The 16,582-nt window shown below is 43.5% G+C and overlaps 1 protein-coding gene across 2 annotated transcripts in view; it reads right to left on the bottom strand.

The window, feature by feature from the left end:
* cdkl5 (cyclin dependent kinase like 5) overlaps positions 1-16,582 on the bottom strand; it is a 273,738-nt gene that overhangs the window by 237,900 nt on the left and 19,256 nt on the right. For both annotated transcript variants that reach the window (XM_072514173.1, XM_072514174.1), the window contains exon 2: positions 5,058-5,291. In XM_072514173.1, the coding sequence (XP_072370274.1) occupies positions 5,058-5,121 (64 nt within the window). In that variant the 5' untranslated portion in view covers positions 5,122-5,291. The remainder of the gene's footprint in view (positions 1-5,057; positions 5,292-16,582) is intronic.

Raw genomic sequence — 16,582 nt, 5'->3', positions numbered from 1 at the left:
GTTCGATCCCAGCCCCAGGCCACTGTCCATGTGGAGTTTGCACATTCTCCAAGTGTCTGCATGGGTCTCACCCAACAACGCAAAGATGTGCAGGTAGGTGGATTGGCCATGCTAAATTGCCCCTTAATTGGAAAAAAAATAATTGGGTACTTAAATTTTTTTTTATTTTTATAAAGGTGGCAACGCGATGTCAGTGCCACCGGCAATGCGGCAGGGGCACTCTGGCACCAGGACACCCAGGGGACTTCCGCCAGGGCATCTACGGCCTCAGGGTGCAGAATGCAGCAGGCTGCCTCCACTTACGATGTGCATCCTAGGGTCACACCTAGATAGAGCAATAGGGCATGCAAGGAGAAGAGAGTTAAGGATCATTGAGTGGGCACTGGAAGGGGAGGGGGGGCACCATCGATGGTTAGAGACAATGAGGGTGGCGGTGTTCACAATAAAAACTTGTTACACACTATACATACAATGCCTCTGTAATTTCTTCTGGCAGGCCGACCTCATCCCCACTTTCTACCCATCACCACCCCAAAGCCCCTGCCTCTTGTGCAGTGGACCACGTTGAGAAGCCGCCAATGCGGACCCAGCGCAGAGGATGGGTGTGAATGCGCCGGCAACGGACAGACAGGAGTCAGACCTTGGAACACCAGAGCCCATCTCACTGCGAGTTATCACTCTCCTGCCTTAACCTGTTCTCCTGCCTTGACCGAGGCCCGTTGCCCTGGACTGATGTTGCACATACGCTGGCAGATGGAACAGGGTGGGGATGTGGCGAGGGGGGGGGGGCTGGTTTAGGCTGGTCTGGGGCTGGGGTGAAGAGGTGCGATGCCAGACATATCCCCGTACTTTGAGAAGCGTGCGAGGATGAGGGTCTCCCTGTCCCTCCATGCATGCCAGACCCTCGCCACCATCATCGCCATCTCTCCTCCCTCTCCCAGCTCCTGCGCTGTCTCGTCAGCCATTCCTTCCTGCTCCAGCTCATCCTCCTCAGACTAAGTCGCACGTCGCCCGCTGTTGTGCCTGGTTGTGAAGGGCACAGCAGACCATCACAAAGCAGGAAACCCTTCGGGGGTGTACTGCAGTGCACCGCCAGAGGGATCCAGACATCGGAACCGCATTTTGAAAAGTCTGATGCACTGCTCAATGAGAGCCCAGGTAGCAGCACGGGCCTCGTTATACCGGGTCTCTGCATTGGTCTCCGTACTGACGTCATTAGCCAGGGCCTCAGCGGGTACCCCTTGTCCCCAAGAGGCGACCAGTCATCCTGAAGTGGCCTCAAAGATGCCGGGGATCTCCAACTGACCCTGAATGTAGTTGTCATGCACACTCCCAGGGAAGTGCACGATCCAGAGGTGGTGGGCACACACAAATTGGACATTGAGGGAGTGGAACCCCTTCCAGTTAGCTGTCTCTGTTGCCCCGGTGCGCGCAAAACAACATACTTGCCATCTATTGCCCCGTGGACCTGGGGCATCCCGGCGTTGGTGGAGAATCCTGCTGCCCGGGCATCTTGCTGAGCTTGGTCCAGGTCAAAGTTTATGTAGCCGGCAGCCAGGTCAAATACGGCATCCGTGACTTCATGAATGCACCCGTGGGCTGTGGCTTGGGAGATGCCACAGAAGTCCCCGCTCAGTTCATGGGATGGACCCGAAGCAGAAATGTTCGGGACTGCAGTGAACTTAACCGCCACCGGGAACATATGTCCAGCTCCTCCACATGGTGCCACATTCCCCAATCATGCCGACCGCGCCCCCCCCCCCCCCGTGTCGCCCAATTTATGCATCCCGCAACTGCACTGGATGCCATCCACCGTGCCAGTTGTGCTGGGAGACCCCATTCTGCATATCCGCCCCCCGCCAACCCTGGACCCCACTTCCCTGCTGGGGACATTCCGCAGCAGCAGCCATAGTTGCCCCTGTTCAGGGTGTGCACCTTTACAGAGGGGGGCGGGGAGAGGGGGGGGGGGGGGGGGGAAGAGACCATGGGACCCACGGCCACTGAGCTCCCCTCCCAGCCCAGGGGGGGCCCTCGGCTAGTATTGCCCTGGGGGTTCTCTTATCGGAGAGTCCCGGAATCTGCTGTGAATGAGCCGGTTTGATCGTTTTGTCGCCTGGCAAGGTTTATGATTTAGGCCGCTCCTGAGATTGAACCGGTTCGCACAAATTCTAGTCAGGTGCGTCGCGGCCATTAAATCGCGCCCAGTATTTCTTTTTAAGTAACAATTTGGAATAAGCATAGAAGAATCATATTGACCAATTATTGACCATATTGACCACTGTTATGATTCTATAACAGTGCAGAAAGAAGCCATTCAGCCCATCGGGTCTTATACCAACCCTCTGAAAGAGCACCCTACCTAGACCCACACCCGCACCCTATCCCCGTAACCCCACCTAACCTTTTAGCACTGAAGGGGGGCGTCCTGAGATGAGACGCCTTAAAACCGGATAGCTAGGATAACACTAGAATAGTTCTACATAAGTTAGTTTATTGAGGATTGAGACTAATTATAAAAAGTATATCCAGTAATCGTTAAACATGTATTTTTAGGACATAGCAGTAGCAAGCATTTAAACTCCTGCTAAAAGCAGTGGTCACAATGCATGATGGGATTTAAGCTAGCTAATTTGCCCGTTTTTTAGACAAACAAGATTGGGCAGAAATAGTGTGATCAGCAGTAACACAGTCAGCTCAGTCAGCAGTTATCAGTGGCCCCAACATCCTGTCAAGGACAATCCATGGTGTAAAAGGAACCAACTTCAACATCCTGCACCCAGACGAACAATGAGGTGGGCAAGAACTGGCTGATATAAGTAACATTGCAATAGCAGCAAAACAAAACGGATAAAGTGTCCTGGTAAACAACAGGTGGCAAGATGAGGTTCAATCATGAGCTGATCACAGTCATCATGTTGCTTAAAGTAAACTTCATTGGTCAATATAAAATTGACAGCTCCAAGGCTTGGATCAAGTCCAACTGGGGTGGGCTATTGATTTTTGGAAAATTGTATAATTGGCTCATCTGCACCACTGTAGAGTGAGTAGAGTGGTTTTGGCATTAATCCAAATCACTCTTCCTCATACGTTGACCAAGTTTGGAAATAAAACCATCTTATTGGTTGATGTGTATGCAGGTCTTTGTGTTCAGTTGACTAAGAGGGAGAAACCCCACGTAAAAGCCAGCTCAATACTCAGTCCTTGAAAACGCTCCTACAGACACTAAAGGGCAATTTAGCATGGTCAATCCACCGAACCTGCCCATCTTTGGTCTATGGGAGGAAAACAGAGCACCCGGAGGAAACCCACGGAACACAGCAAGAATGTGCAACCTCCACACAGCGAATCATCCAAGGTCAGAATCGGACCAGGGTCCCTGGCGCTGAGCCAGCAGTGCTAACCACTGTGCCACCCAATCACTTTGGTTAAAAAACAATCACCAACACCAGATCCATTCACGTATTGCCCTCTCTATATTGTATATACCCAATGTAACTGTTTCTCCGGCATCCAAATGTATATGTACCGCCCCAGTTTCCCCCCCACAAACAGGTGCCTACTTATGTGTTAAAAATATTGCCAATTGTACAGAGTTGCTGTTGGATATTTTATTGTGTATATAACTGTAAATATACTTTGTACAAAAAGCCAATAAAAAACATTTATTAAAAAAAACAATCACTAGCGTGGGCAAGAAAAATGTAAATGTATATACACAACTGTTTATAAATAGGAGAAATTCCAATAAAAAGATTTCCAAAAACAAAATCACATCAATTTGTCATCAAACAAATAGAAACAATTTCAAATGCGAATACAGATTCTGAACACACAATGACTCTGCATTTGTTAGGCTAGAGCATCTCACTGCGTGTTCTATTTGTTACAGTTCTTCCCTCATCCTTCACCTTGGAAAAACCTTGCATTATTCTAGCAATTTGTAATGTCATAACAAGGCCAAAGAGGTATCTGGAACCTTAAATGGATGATGGGACCAGCAGTCTATCTGCTCAACCATTGAAATTTAAGGGTCGAGGGGAAAAAAAGCAGAGAATCACAGAATTTTTACAGTGCTGAAGGAGGCCATTCGGCCAACTGTGGTTGCACAAACTTTCAGAATGAGCAATTCACTAAAGTGCCATCCTCTCACTTTCTCTCCATAATCCTACACATTCTTTTTAAATTATAGTCTAATTGCCTTTGGAATGCCTTGATTGAACCTGCCTTCGCCACACTCTTAGACAGTGCATTCCACTCACTGCATGAAGCTTTATCACACATTGCTTGTTTCTTTTGCAAATTACTTTAAATCTGTGCCTTGTCATTTTTGTTCTTTTCACGAGTGGGAAAAGTTTCTCCCTTTCTACTCTATCCAGAATCCTCATGATTTTGAATACTTCATGAATCTTCTCTCAGCCTTCTCTTCTTCAAGGAAAACTGTCCCAATTTATCTTCCTAACTTAAGTATCTCATCCCTGGAACTATTCTTGTGAATATTTTCTACACATCCTTCCTAAAGTGCAGCATTCAGAACCAGACACAATACTCCAGCTGAGGTCAAATTGGATGAGGGGGAAAAAGACAAACAAAAAAGTTAAGAAAAGAATTTAAGCAAAATTTGAAAAACTCTCAGAACAATTTGCTACCTGCAGTAATGAGATTATATTTTCCATTGTTCCCTCTTTGAGCCGATGAGGTTGAGTGTCAACGCAGGAGTATAAATCTCATCCTTAAATACACACCCTAGTTTTCTTCAATGAGTTTAATTTGTTTTAAAAATGCAAATGCAACAACATCGTGAAGCTCATGGAGAGGTGGACGACAAACTCCAGATTTTATACGGCAGTGCAAATCATGCATCAATTTGTGGCGATTTGCAACTAATTTTATCTCTTCCGTGATACAAAAGACTTTAATTTTAATATGAATAACAATGTGGACATTTGCTATTATGTTTTCAGCCAATTTGTTTATATTTTTTTAAGGAAAATGTGTTCACCTGGAGCATGTTATGTCAATATGCATTTGTTGACATCAGTCAAGACTCTTGATCTTACCTTCACCTACAATTCCAAGGACTTCAAATTTATTCATCACATCACCAATGTCAGGAATCTTCATGAAGACAAATTTCTCTGACAACTATGATCCCAAATCACATCATCGTCATGGATATTAAACGGTAACTTGCTGCAGACAGGTATTGTACAATGTCCATTATTCCACGAGTTCCAACAAACCAAATGAACATTCTTCATAGTTGTCATAAGCTAGTCACAATGACGTCCCATCTGCAAGAAATAATGTTTGTAATAACCAATTATGGAATTAGTTCTCAAGTACAAAATCCCATTATCTCAGAAGAGAGATAAGCTTCATTTACTAATCCTGTTCCAGAGAGACAAGATAATTCCAAATTGCATTAAACGTAACATGAAACAATGAGGAATATCCAGTATCCAGATGCCATACATGCCAAAATTATCACGTTACCTGGAGATCCTGCAGCTTGGACAAAAGCTGGGTTTCCTGTGCAAGATGGACATAGTCTTTATGATTTGTACTAAATGGAGAAAAGTGAATTTACATAATCCTTCACCCAAAGGAACTGGATATTCCTCCAAGTCCAACACCATTCAACAGTTTTCACATTGTATCAATAATAATAATAACAGCATGCTCCAGCATGTTTGAGGAGGGAAAAATGGGCATGTGGGATGGAAAGAGGCATGGAACCAGAATTTTGTAAATGCTGGTCGACAAACTTAAATTTCTCTGACTAGCCCCCAAAGAGTCACATTAAATCTATGATATCATCTGAATTTTCATTACTGCCAGAAAATACAGTGGCATCCATCTAGGGGCTTCTACTTACTGAGTTTGGATTGACTGTGAAGCACATGTAGATAATTTGACATGGGGAATGTCTCAATGTGTTAAACGTAACCAGTGAAAACACAACATATTTAATTTTTATCATTCACTAAACCATAAAGATAGTCAAGTTAATATTTAATAGGTATCTGATCATAACCCTTCTATTAATACTTGTCCATCCTCTAGCCACTAGAGCCTCATGATCCTTCACCAATGATGTTTCAGTCAAATTGAATCCATGACCCTGCAGCATTAGCCTAACACAGGATTTCCAAGGGAAACCAGAAGGGCAGAGAGCCTACTCCAGTAGGAAATGCAGAATCTATTCATTTGCAATTTCACTACTTTTGTTCATTATTAACTGGACTCTCACCAAACACAAGAGGAAGAAGCTGATAGCAAGATATTCCAAGCATACATCTAAAGCATGGAAATTTGGCTATCCAACATCATTACCTCATCTATAATGTTTTACTATATATGTACTCTTTCAAAATACTACATATAGTTCAAAAGTACTTTCTATATAAACATTATCAAAATTTATTATAAAATGCAACATTTATCCAAATTCACTATTCTATTTGCAGAACCTATTCTTTGTCAAAGCAATTTTAAGTACTTTCAACTTTCTGATTTGCTGTGTGTGGACACTTCCATTTAATTGGTTATCTACCTGCATCACTGCAGTTGCACGCCAAGGCATGTCCTTGATTTGGTGCCAGATCTAAATTTTCATAGGGAAAGGGAAATTCCTGCCACAGAGATCGTTGGATCTTTCTGAGCAACTTTCTTTTGAGGTCAATTGCAAGAATCCTGCTTCGCTGCTGCCTGCAAAATCTAGGCCATTAACAGTTTGTTTTCCTTTCTTTGCCATTATATTCACTTTAGGTTTCATGTCATTGCATAGTTCCCATGTCACAAAGGCAACGTCACTGGAGGCAATCTTCTCATTACTTCTACTGGAACATTAGAGAAAGTCTTGTCCCCTATTTCCACTGTACCTTTTTGACAAGTACAAAATCCTTCACTGTGGCACAGCCAACATCAGAGACTCTTGCTACTGGGAAATAAGGATGTGTGTACTTATAAAACAAAGTCTCTACATATTGAGGCACATGAAACTTCTATTTCAGCAGAGAACAGGAAATTTGCCTCCAGATTCCTGTCCAGTACTTTTTGTTCTATAACTTTGGGAATACTTTATAAAAACGTAAAATTTTGATAAATACAGTTCTTTGCATTCTCTCAAATTTAGGCATCTGATGGGGTTCTGTATTTCGGCCAAGATACCACAGCATATAATCAGCAGCCTGAACATTTTTTACATCTGCTTACACAAAAGCAGCCCCATCAGTGTTGACATCTTCCATGTGGTTCACAACTTCCCACTTATTTCAGTAGGATGGCAGTTTGCACTGGCCATCATTTCTTGATCATATGACTTGGTTAATGTAGCATCACAAAATTTGTACAAGCAACTGGCAGAAGCCAAAGTATCCAGTATTTGAAAAAGTACAGCTGGAAGGTTTGCTTTCTATCCGCAGACATTAGGAATAAAAACCACAAGTAGCGATTGTACAATGGACAGGTGCTCTCCACATTATGCATGTACTGTGCTGACAAAACACATTCATTAGGATTTAAATTTGATTTTATAGATACAGAACATTATTTGGCTTTTCGATTTCCTCTCACCATTCAAATATTGAGATACAAATCAATTTTAATGGGAAATCGCAACAAAATAAACAAGAAAATTGAGGTTCAAACACCCAATTTTAAAAATATTTTATAGCTAGGTATCAAACATTTTTTTCCCCATCATCTTGTACTTAACCTTTTCAAATATACAGAGGAACTTAATTTCTTTCTGAACCAAGTTTAAGCATCAAGAGGTTTGATGGGCATGACTACAACAGTTTTATTGATCTAAACGCTAACACGCATATTCTCCATTTTTAGTTTCCTGCACGATTAAGTACAGAAACAACATTTGCTCTAACAGCACTCTTAAGATTATCCATTTCTATCTTATGATTTTAAACATCAGATATTTAGCAGCTAAACAATAATACAACTTTAATAGAATGTGGCTATGAAACAGGAGAGGGGGGATCTATGCTTAAATGCTAAATCAAATATTGCAAATTTCATGATAACTAACATTTATTTCAGTTTTTAACAATTTAATTGGGAAGTTCCCAGTTATAGAAATGATCCAAATCCATTCTTCTGAAAACACAATTTGTACCTAGCCCACTAACTGACAAGAGTTGATAACTATGATCTTGCACTTTTAAAATGGCTTGATTTATTCTATACACTCCTTTCAAGTGCAGACCACTTGATCAGCATCCCCATCCACCATTTTAAACATTCACTCCCTTCACCACCGAAAATTACAGCAGTGTACATCACATACAAGATGCATTGCAGAAACTCATCAAGCCTCCTTTGACAGCAGCTTCAAGACCAATGACCTTAAACACCTAGAAGGACATGGCAGCAGATGCATTGAAACACCACCACCTGCAAGTTCTCTTCCAAGCCATACAGCAGCCTGACCGACAACTATACTGCCATTTCTTCAGTCGCTGGATCTAAAACATGGAACTCCCTTCCTAACAGCACATGGATAACGACAGCACATTGCCTACCACCTTCTCAGGGTCAATTAGCGATGGGTAACAAACGCTGGCCTAGCCAGAGATGCCCACATTCCATGAAAAAATAAAAGAGCATCAATTGTCATCTCTACTGTTTTGTTTGGTCACTCCTCCAATTTACCAGAAACATCATCTATATAATGAATTAACGGTTAGATCGTCGGCAGGTTTGGGAAAATTCCCATCTCACTGAGTAAATCATTGGGATTCCAGCATACTCCAGCAATGTTGAAAATAACATGCTTCAATCAAAGCCAGGAATTGCATTATTAGTAGAACAAAACTACAAAATAAACAAAAGTCAATACTTCAATTGTCGCATTATCTTTCTTTTAGTACCACCCTCCAACGAACGGCCAGTCATGAGACGGATCAATGCCAGCCTCCCAGACGGTCTCGATCCACTGCAGTTTGCCTATCACCGCAACCGGGCCACAGCAGATGCTATCTCCCTGGCTCTACAATCAACACTCGAACACCTCGACAACAAGGACATCTACGTAAGACTGCTGTTCATAGACTACAGCTCCGCCTTCAACACCATTATCCCGACAAGACTAATAACCAAACTCTGCAATCTTGGACTTGACCCCTCCCTTTGCAGCTAGATCTTTGACTTCCTCACCAACAGACCGCAATCTGTCAGGATAGGCAACAGCACCTCCTTCACAATAGTCCTCAACACCGGGCCCCGCAAGGATGTGTGCTCAGTCTTCTACTGTACTCCCCATACACACATGACTGTGTGGCAAGATTTAACTCCAACTCAATCTATAAGTTTATGGATGATATGACTGTGGTGGGCCCTATCTCAAACAACAATGAATCAGACTACAGAAGGGAGATAAATCATTTGGTTGCATGGTGTACCGAAAACAACCTCTAACTGTCGGAAAGACCAAGGAACTGATCATCGACTTCAGGAAGCGTAGCACGACACACTCCCCCGCCTGCATCAATGGCTCCGAAGTGGAGATGGTCGATACCTTTAAGTTCCTGAGGGTCACCATCACCAACAGTCCGTCCTGGTCCACTCACGTTGATGCAACAGTCAAGAAAGCCCAACAACGTCTCTACTTCCTATGGAGGCTAAAGAAATTCAGCATGTCTGCATCGACTCTCACAAACTTCTACAGAAGTTTGCCATAGAGAGCATCCTATCTGGCTGTATCACAGCTTGGTATGGCAACGGCTCAGTCCTAGATCACAAGAAACAGCAGAGTGTGGTGAACTCAGCCCTACGCAGGACACAAGCTTGCCACCCTCACATTGATTCTGTATACACCTCCCGCTGCCTCAGGAAGGCAGCCAGCAATATCAGAGACCCCTCCCATCCAGTCATTGCCTTCTTCCCGACCCTTCCATCAGGCAGAATGTACAGAAGTCTGAAGACCCGCACATCCAGACATAGAAACAGTTTCTTCCCCACAGCTACAAGACTCCTCAACGACTCCCCCTCGGACTGATCTGTTCCGTGTAAGAACACTAGTCAAAATGCCCTATGTTGCTCGTGCTCATGTATTTGCTTTGTTTGGCCCCTTGTTCCGCACTGTAACCAATCATTGTTTGTTGATGTACCATTTGTCAATGTACTCTGTTAATTATTCTTTTTGTCTACTATGTACGTACTGTGTACATTCCCTCGGCCACAGAAAAATACTTTTCACTGTACTTCGGTACTTGACAATAAATCAAATCAAAATCAAAACTTTGATTTTATTTCTATCCCATTTAATCTAACTCGTCCTGTCCCATCAATTTTAGGTTGGAAATAATTGTTTTAATTGGCTGAAAACAACCTTTAAAAACTACCTTTCCAGTCAATTCAAAAGTGATAAAGTAACTCTTGAGATAGTTGGAGGTCAACTGAGAGTTCAAAAAAAGTTGATGCAAAAAGTGAGAAGACTAAAAACTCTGAAAAATCTCCTTCTGACAGTAAATAGTGTCATCTTTTAACCTGGAACTTAATTGCAAAACATATTTTACACAATTTACGACATAAATTTTTTTTTTTCAGGAATCTTAATGAAACTGTAAATGTAGAGCCTCATAGATCAATTACTCTGCAAAGTGGTAAATTATTACAGTATATCTTCCTCTGGCATCAATTACCATATTCCTGGTTTTATTGAAGAGTGGCATTCATTTTCTGAAACAGCAAAATCTTCATCCAGTAAACAGGTTAATCTTGTCAAAACACTGGTTTAAAGTCAGAATATCTTCACAAGAGGATTTATTTAACCTCACATTCCTGATAGAATAACCTTATAATACCCTATTCTATTTTCAACTGCAGCTGCAGCACTCAAAATCTCACATTGTTATGATAAAGAAAATTTATATGATTCCTGTTAAGTACCCCATCATTAACATTACCTGCTCAAGGGGGCAGGCAAACCAAGTTATTTACATGAGCACTGCAACGGCTAAAGAATTTTCTAATTTTCTCTTTATTGTGGTGTTTTATCTCACTACAATGCATGGTGTAAGGATTCTATTTAGAAGGCAGTATTTTTAAGAAAAAGTAGGGCAATGTAACATCTGCTCTGAAATGGACACTGGTTTGTTACATTCTCTGCAGAGTCTCAATCAGTTTTTTACTGAATTTACAAAACAATTGTTTATATTTATCTGAAAAAACAGCTGTTAAATTTTGTACATAACATAGCCTCTAAAGCTTACAATCCTAGAATAATCAAAAGATTTTCTCTGAGACCAATAGATTTTTGTTGGGTAAGGGTAGCTAGTGAAATGGAGCAATGGCAGGTGAGCAGAGCTGAAGTACAGTCAATACATGATCTAAGCAACTGTTGAACAGGCTCATGGGACTGAATGCCCTATTTTGTTTCCTCAGTAGATCACAACCTAATTCTCCAAAATAACATCAACACTGAACTTGCTACTTTATCTGCAGAAGTAATTACTGCTGATATCCAAAAGGAAATGGGTGCATGAGACTACTGGAACTAGCACATATATGTCACATGGTGCTTTGTCAGATTCATAAACTGTGTGAATCTGACACTGTAAAAGAATCATTGAGACTTTCTTTTGATGCTACTTGTTTATCTATCTTCTGAAAAGGTTATAAGGTTTTTTTTTCGTTTTAGATGACTGTGACTATGAGGCATTTTGCCGCATCATCCTCAATTTATTTACAGACTTTAAATTACACTCCACTTTTCCATTGTCCACAGGTGAATCCACTCTTCCCTATCCAGTCGTAGCCACATATCCTGCAATGATTTATCTGCTGGTCACCAGACTTACCTCTGGACTTTCCTCAAGGCCCTATCCCCGGCTCCCTCCTAGATCTCACCTTAATGCTGCCCCTCTGAGACATCCATCAAAAACATAACATCGGATTCCACATGAATGCCGATGACACTCACCTCAACCTCACCGCTACCTCTCATGTTAACTCCACTGCTCCAACATGTCAAAATACCTACCCAACATTGTCCTGGATGAGCCACAATTCCATTCAAATAAATCTTGGGAAGAAAGAAGTTATTGTCTTTTAACCTCCCACCAGGTTCCTGGTCTTCCACGGTCTTTCCCTTCCCTATCTCTGTAAACTTCTCTATCACTGCAAACCTCACGAGGACTTGGTCTAGTCTTCCTGATTTCTTGTAGCCTCCATTTTCGTTGCCCGACCAATAGTTGCAGTGCCTTCAGCCACCTAGGCCACGAGTTCAGAATTTCCTCCCTAAATCCGCCTTTCCTTTATCTTTATCAAGACATGCTCCACAACGTACCTTCTTGACCTTAGACCATAAGATATAGCAGATTTAGGACATTCAGTCCATGGAGTCTGTTCTGCCATTTGATCACAGCTGATATGTTCCTCATCCCCTTTCTCCTGCCTTCTTCCCATATCGCTGACCCCCTTATTACTCAAGAACACTAGGTTTGTGCTCGAGGTGCTGTTACCTTCAGGGCTACAGACCAAGAGCTGGAAGGTGGAATTAGACAGAATAGTTCTTTCTTTGAATATAACACAAGAACTAGGAGCAAGAGAAGGCAATTTAGACTCTCGAGCCTGCTCCACCATTCAATATGATTGCTGATCTCAACTCCACCCACCTGCCCGTTCTCCATAACCTTCAACCCATTACTATTTACAAATGTCTAACTCCTCCGTAAAATTACTCACTGCCCGCTCTCTGGGGTAACAAATTCCACAAATTCACGACCCTTTGAGGGTCCTCATTTGTGTTCAAATTTGCTACCCTTTATCCTGAGACTATGACCTCTCATTCTAGAATGCCCCACAAGAGGAAGTATCTGCTCCACGACTACTTTATCCATACCTTTTATCATCTTGCATACCTCAATTTGACTTCCCCCTCATTCTTCTAAATTCCAGAGTATAGGCCTAAACTGCTTAAACTCTCTTCATAAAACAAACCCCATATCTTTGGAATCAATCTAGTGAGCCTCCTCCTAACTGCCTCCAATGCCGCTACATCTTTCCTCAAATAAGAGGACCAAACTCTGCACAATACTCCAGGTGCGGTCTCACCAATGCCTTGTCCAGTTGCAACAACACTTCCTTACCTTTATACTCCTTTAGCCATAAATGCCAACATTCCATTCGCTTTCTTTATTACCTGCTGTACCTGTATGCTAGTTTTCTGCGACTCATTCACGAGGACACCCAGATCCCTCTGCACCACAGCACCCAGAAATCTCTCCCCATTTAGATAATAAGTTGCCTTTCCATTTTGCCAACCAAAATGGATGGCCTTAGACTTATCCACGTTAAATTCCATCTGCCACATTTTGGCTCACTCACCTAACCTATCCATATCCATTTGTACAGTTCTTATTTCCTAATTAAAACTTACTGTCCTAGCTATTTTCTTATCATCTGCAAATTTGGCTGCAAAGCCTTCTATCCCTGTATCCAAGTCGTTAATATAGATTGTAAATAGTTGGGGCCCCAAGGACCGAACCCTGTGACCCCGCTAGATAAATCTTGCCATCCAGAAAAAGACCCATTTATCCCGGCTGTCTTCTATCTGTCAGCCAATCTTCTATCAACAATATTTATTAGTGTCACAAGTAAGCTTACATTAACACCACAATAAAGTTAGTTTAAAAATCCCCTAGAAGCCACACTACAGCACCTGTTTGGGTACACGGAGGGAGAATTCAGAATGTCCAATTTACCTAACAAGTACATCTTTCGGGACTTGTGGGAGGAAACCAGAGCACCTGGAGGAAACCCGGGTAGAGACGGGGAGAACGTGCAGACTCCGCACAGACAGTGACCCAAACCGGGAATCGAACCCGGTCCCTGCCGCCATGAAGCCCTACCCCTAACCCCACGTGATCTAACCTTGTCTGGCACCTTATGAAACACCTTCCAGAAGTCCAGATATTCTACATCTATAGACTCACTATTATCCACTTGGCTTGCTACATCTTCGAAGAACACTAGCAAATTAGTCAAACATAAACTCTTCATAAAACCATGCTTCTCCTAATATCTCCTTTGGTTCAATCTCAATTTTTGCCTGATTTTGTAGCTCTAAAGCACTCAAGATGTTTTACTGCATTACTGCTGCGATATAAATGCAAGAAGTTTTAGTTTTTTAAAAACTAGGTGCATTTCTACTCTCACGGTAGAAGGTATGATTTGTAAAGTTTCATGGCAGGGCCTTCAGGGATTATGTGACTTAAATAAGCACCAATGGAGGTTGAATAAATAGATGTGTATGAGGGAAAGAAGGTCAGATAAAAGCAAGCATCGGATAAATTTAACAGTAATATCAAGTACACAGAAAGGATCAGAAAGAGAAATTGAAATTTTGCAAACCACACATTATGACGATTCAATACAGGTGTTTTCCAAAATCGCAACTGGGGGAAACACTATAAAGCAACATAATCTCAATAGTTTTATCACCAAATGAAAATATTAGTATTTGAATTGAAACACAAGTATTTTAAATGGCTAAATATTTTAGCGAAAGCTGAAATGCAACTGTTCTTGAGAATCCCCCCCCCCCAAAAAAAGATCTATTTGAACTCATGTCTACTTCAAGGACTGAAGAATCACCAGGTCCCTTGAACAACCAAATGCAACTCACATTTCAGTCATAACCAGTTGTGGCAACATGTTCAAACCACTATTAAGAGTATAGATGATGATCCTTGACAGCCAAAAATAAATTCATAAATATGTCCACCCTTTTATCACTGACTAAAATTTAGGTATTTGGAATTGTTTCCTGTTGAATGTTCATCATCTGAGATTACTATTTAGAATAAATAATGCGACTTCCAGTGGCGGCCGTGAAGTAAGTGGTCGCACATTTGGCAGCTCCCGCTCGAGGCAGTTTTTTCAGTCCTTTTCCCCATTTGCTGGGCAGATGCTTTGGTGGAAAAAGATGTAGAAGTGGTGGAGGAAAGTAAAGCTCCACTGGTGGTGTCAGTGGGTGGATCAGCGGACCAGAAGTGGGGCGAGAAGGAAGGCGCTGTTGGAGCAAGATCCTTCGTGCATTATAGGTGAAGATGGCGGTAGGTGAAGATGGCGGATGGTATACAGTCAGCCCCTACCAGTCCAATGGTCCACGGAGCAGCTGGTAGACTTTATGAATGAGAAGTTTCGCCAGCAGAGATAGGAAGCTCAGGAGGCTACGGTAGTAGAACCGCTAAAAGCAGTGATCGATCGGATGAAGCAGATGCTGGTGACCCAGAGCCAGGCAATCCAGAAAGTGGAGGTGGAGCACAAGGAGCAGCTTACCCCGTTGGTGGCCATGATCGGGATAATCCGAGAGACCCAGAAGCGGTGAAAGGAGAAGGTGGAGGATTTGGAGAATGCAGAGACAAAATGTAAGAATTGTTGGGATGCTGGTGCATTGAGGGAGCGGAGGCTGGCTCATACGTAGCCAAAATGCTGGAGCAGCTAATGGGGGAGGGGGTCTTTCACCGGCCCCTGGAGGTTGACCAGGAGCATAGGGCACTGATGAGGAAGCCGCAGGCGAAAGAGTCGCCGAGGGCGATGGAGGTGAGGCTCCATAGATTCCTTGGCAACGAGAAGGTTTTGCGGGCCAGACAGATGAGGAGGTGCACCTGGGAAGGTAATGAGCTCCGGGTGTACTCAGACCTGGGAGCGGAACTGGCCAAGAGGGGGGGGGTGAGAGTATTGCTTTGTTTAAGGGAGTGGGCGGCTGCTGACAAAGGTGAGGTTGCTGTGGCGCAGTAAGAAAGGAGGTGGTGACGGTGGACATCTCAGGGTGGGCCTGGGGGAGTCACGTGACACAGGCCAGGGGCTGGCCCAAGAAGGAAGATAGTTGATCGGCAGGGGAGCTGGACGGAGCGCCCCCCCCCGACCAGGTTGGTCACATGAAATGTGAGAGGGCTGAATGAGCCAGTCAAACGGTCGCACGTGTTTGCGCATTGGAGGAGCTTGAAGGCGGGCGTGGCCTTTCTGCAAGAAACGCATTTGAAGATCGGGGACTAGATTAGGCGAAAGAAAGAGATGGGTAGGGCAAGTCTTTCATTCAGGATTAGATAAGAAGACGTGGGGGTTGGCGGTGCTGATAAACAAGGGGGTAGCATTTGAGGTGAGGAAGGAAGATTCGGGAGGAAGTTTTGTGATGGTGACGGGAAGCTGGAGGGGGTGCCAGTGGTCTTGGTCAGTGTTCATACACAAAATTGGGACGATGTTGAATTCATGAGGCAGGAGCTGGGGACGTTCCTGGACCTGGACTCGCACCAGCTGATTATGACCGGATGTGGGGTTGCTAGCGGGTGAGGGCCATCATCTGGGGATATTTGGAGCTGAACGGTACGGGCGAAGGTCTTGGCCGCCAAGCTGTGGGAGGTGCTTAAGGGGGGAGTTTATATGAACCTGGGCGCATAGTGACAAGGTGGAACGAGCAGAGATGGTACGGCTGGTGGACGAGATTCTGCAGATGGACAGGAGGTTCTCGGAGGCCCTGGAGGCAGGGTTGCTGAAGGAGCAGCAAAAGCTCCAGATGGAGTTTGGGTTAGTGTCCACAGGGAAGGCAGTGGGATAGTTG

Source organism: Scyliorhinus torazame, chromosome 8 (assembly GCF_047496885.1).
Source record: "Scyliorhinus torazame isolate Kashiwa2021f chromosome 8, sScyTor2.1, whole genome shotgun sequence".
In the NCBI taxonomy this organism is placed as follows: Eukaryota; Metazoa; Chordata; class Chondrichthyes; order Carcharhiniformes; family Scyliorhinidae; genus Scyliorhinus; species Scyliorhinus torazame.
Note: the sequence above shows the minus strand (reverse complement) of the source record. Positions and strands in the feature narration are given on the sequence as shown.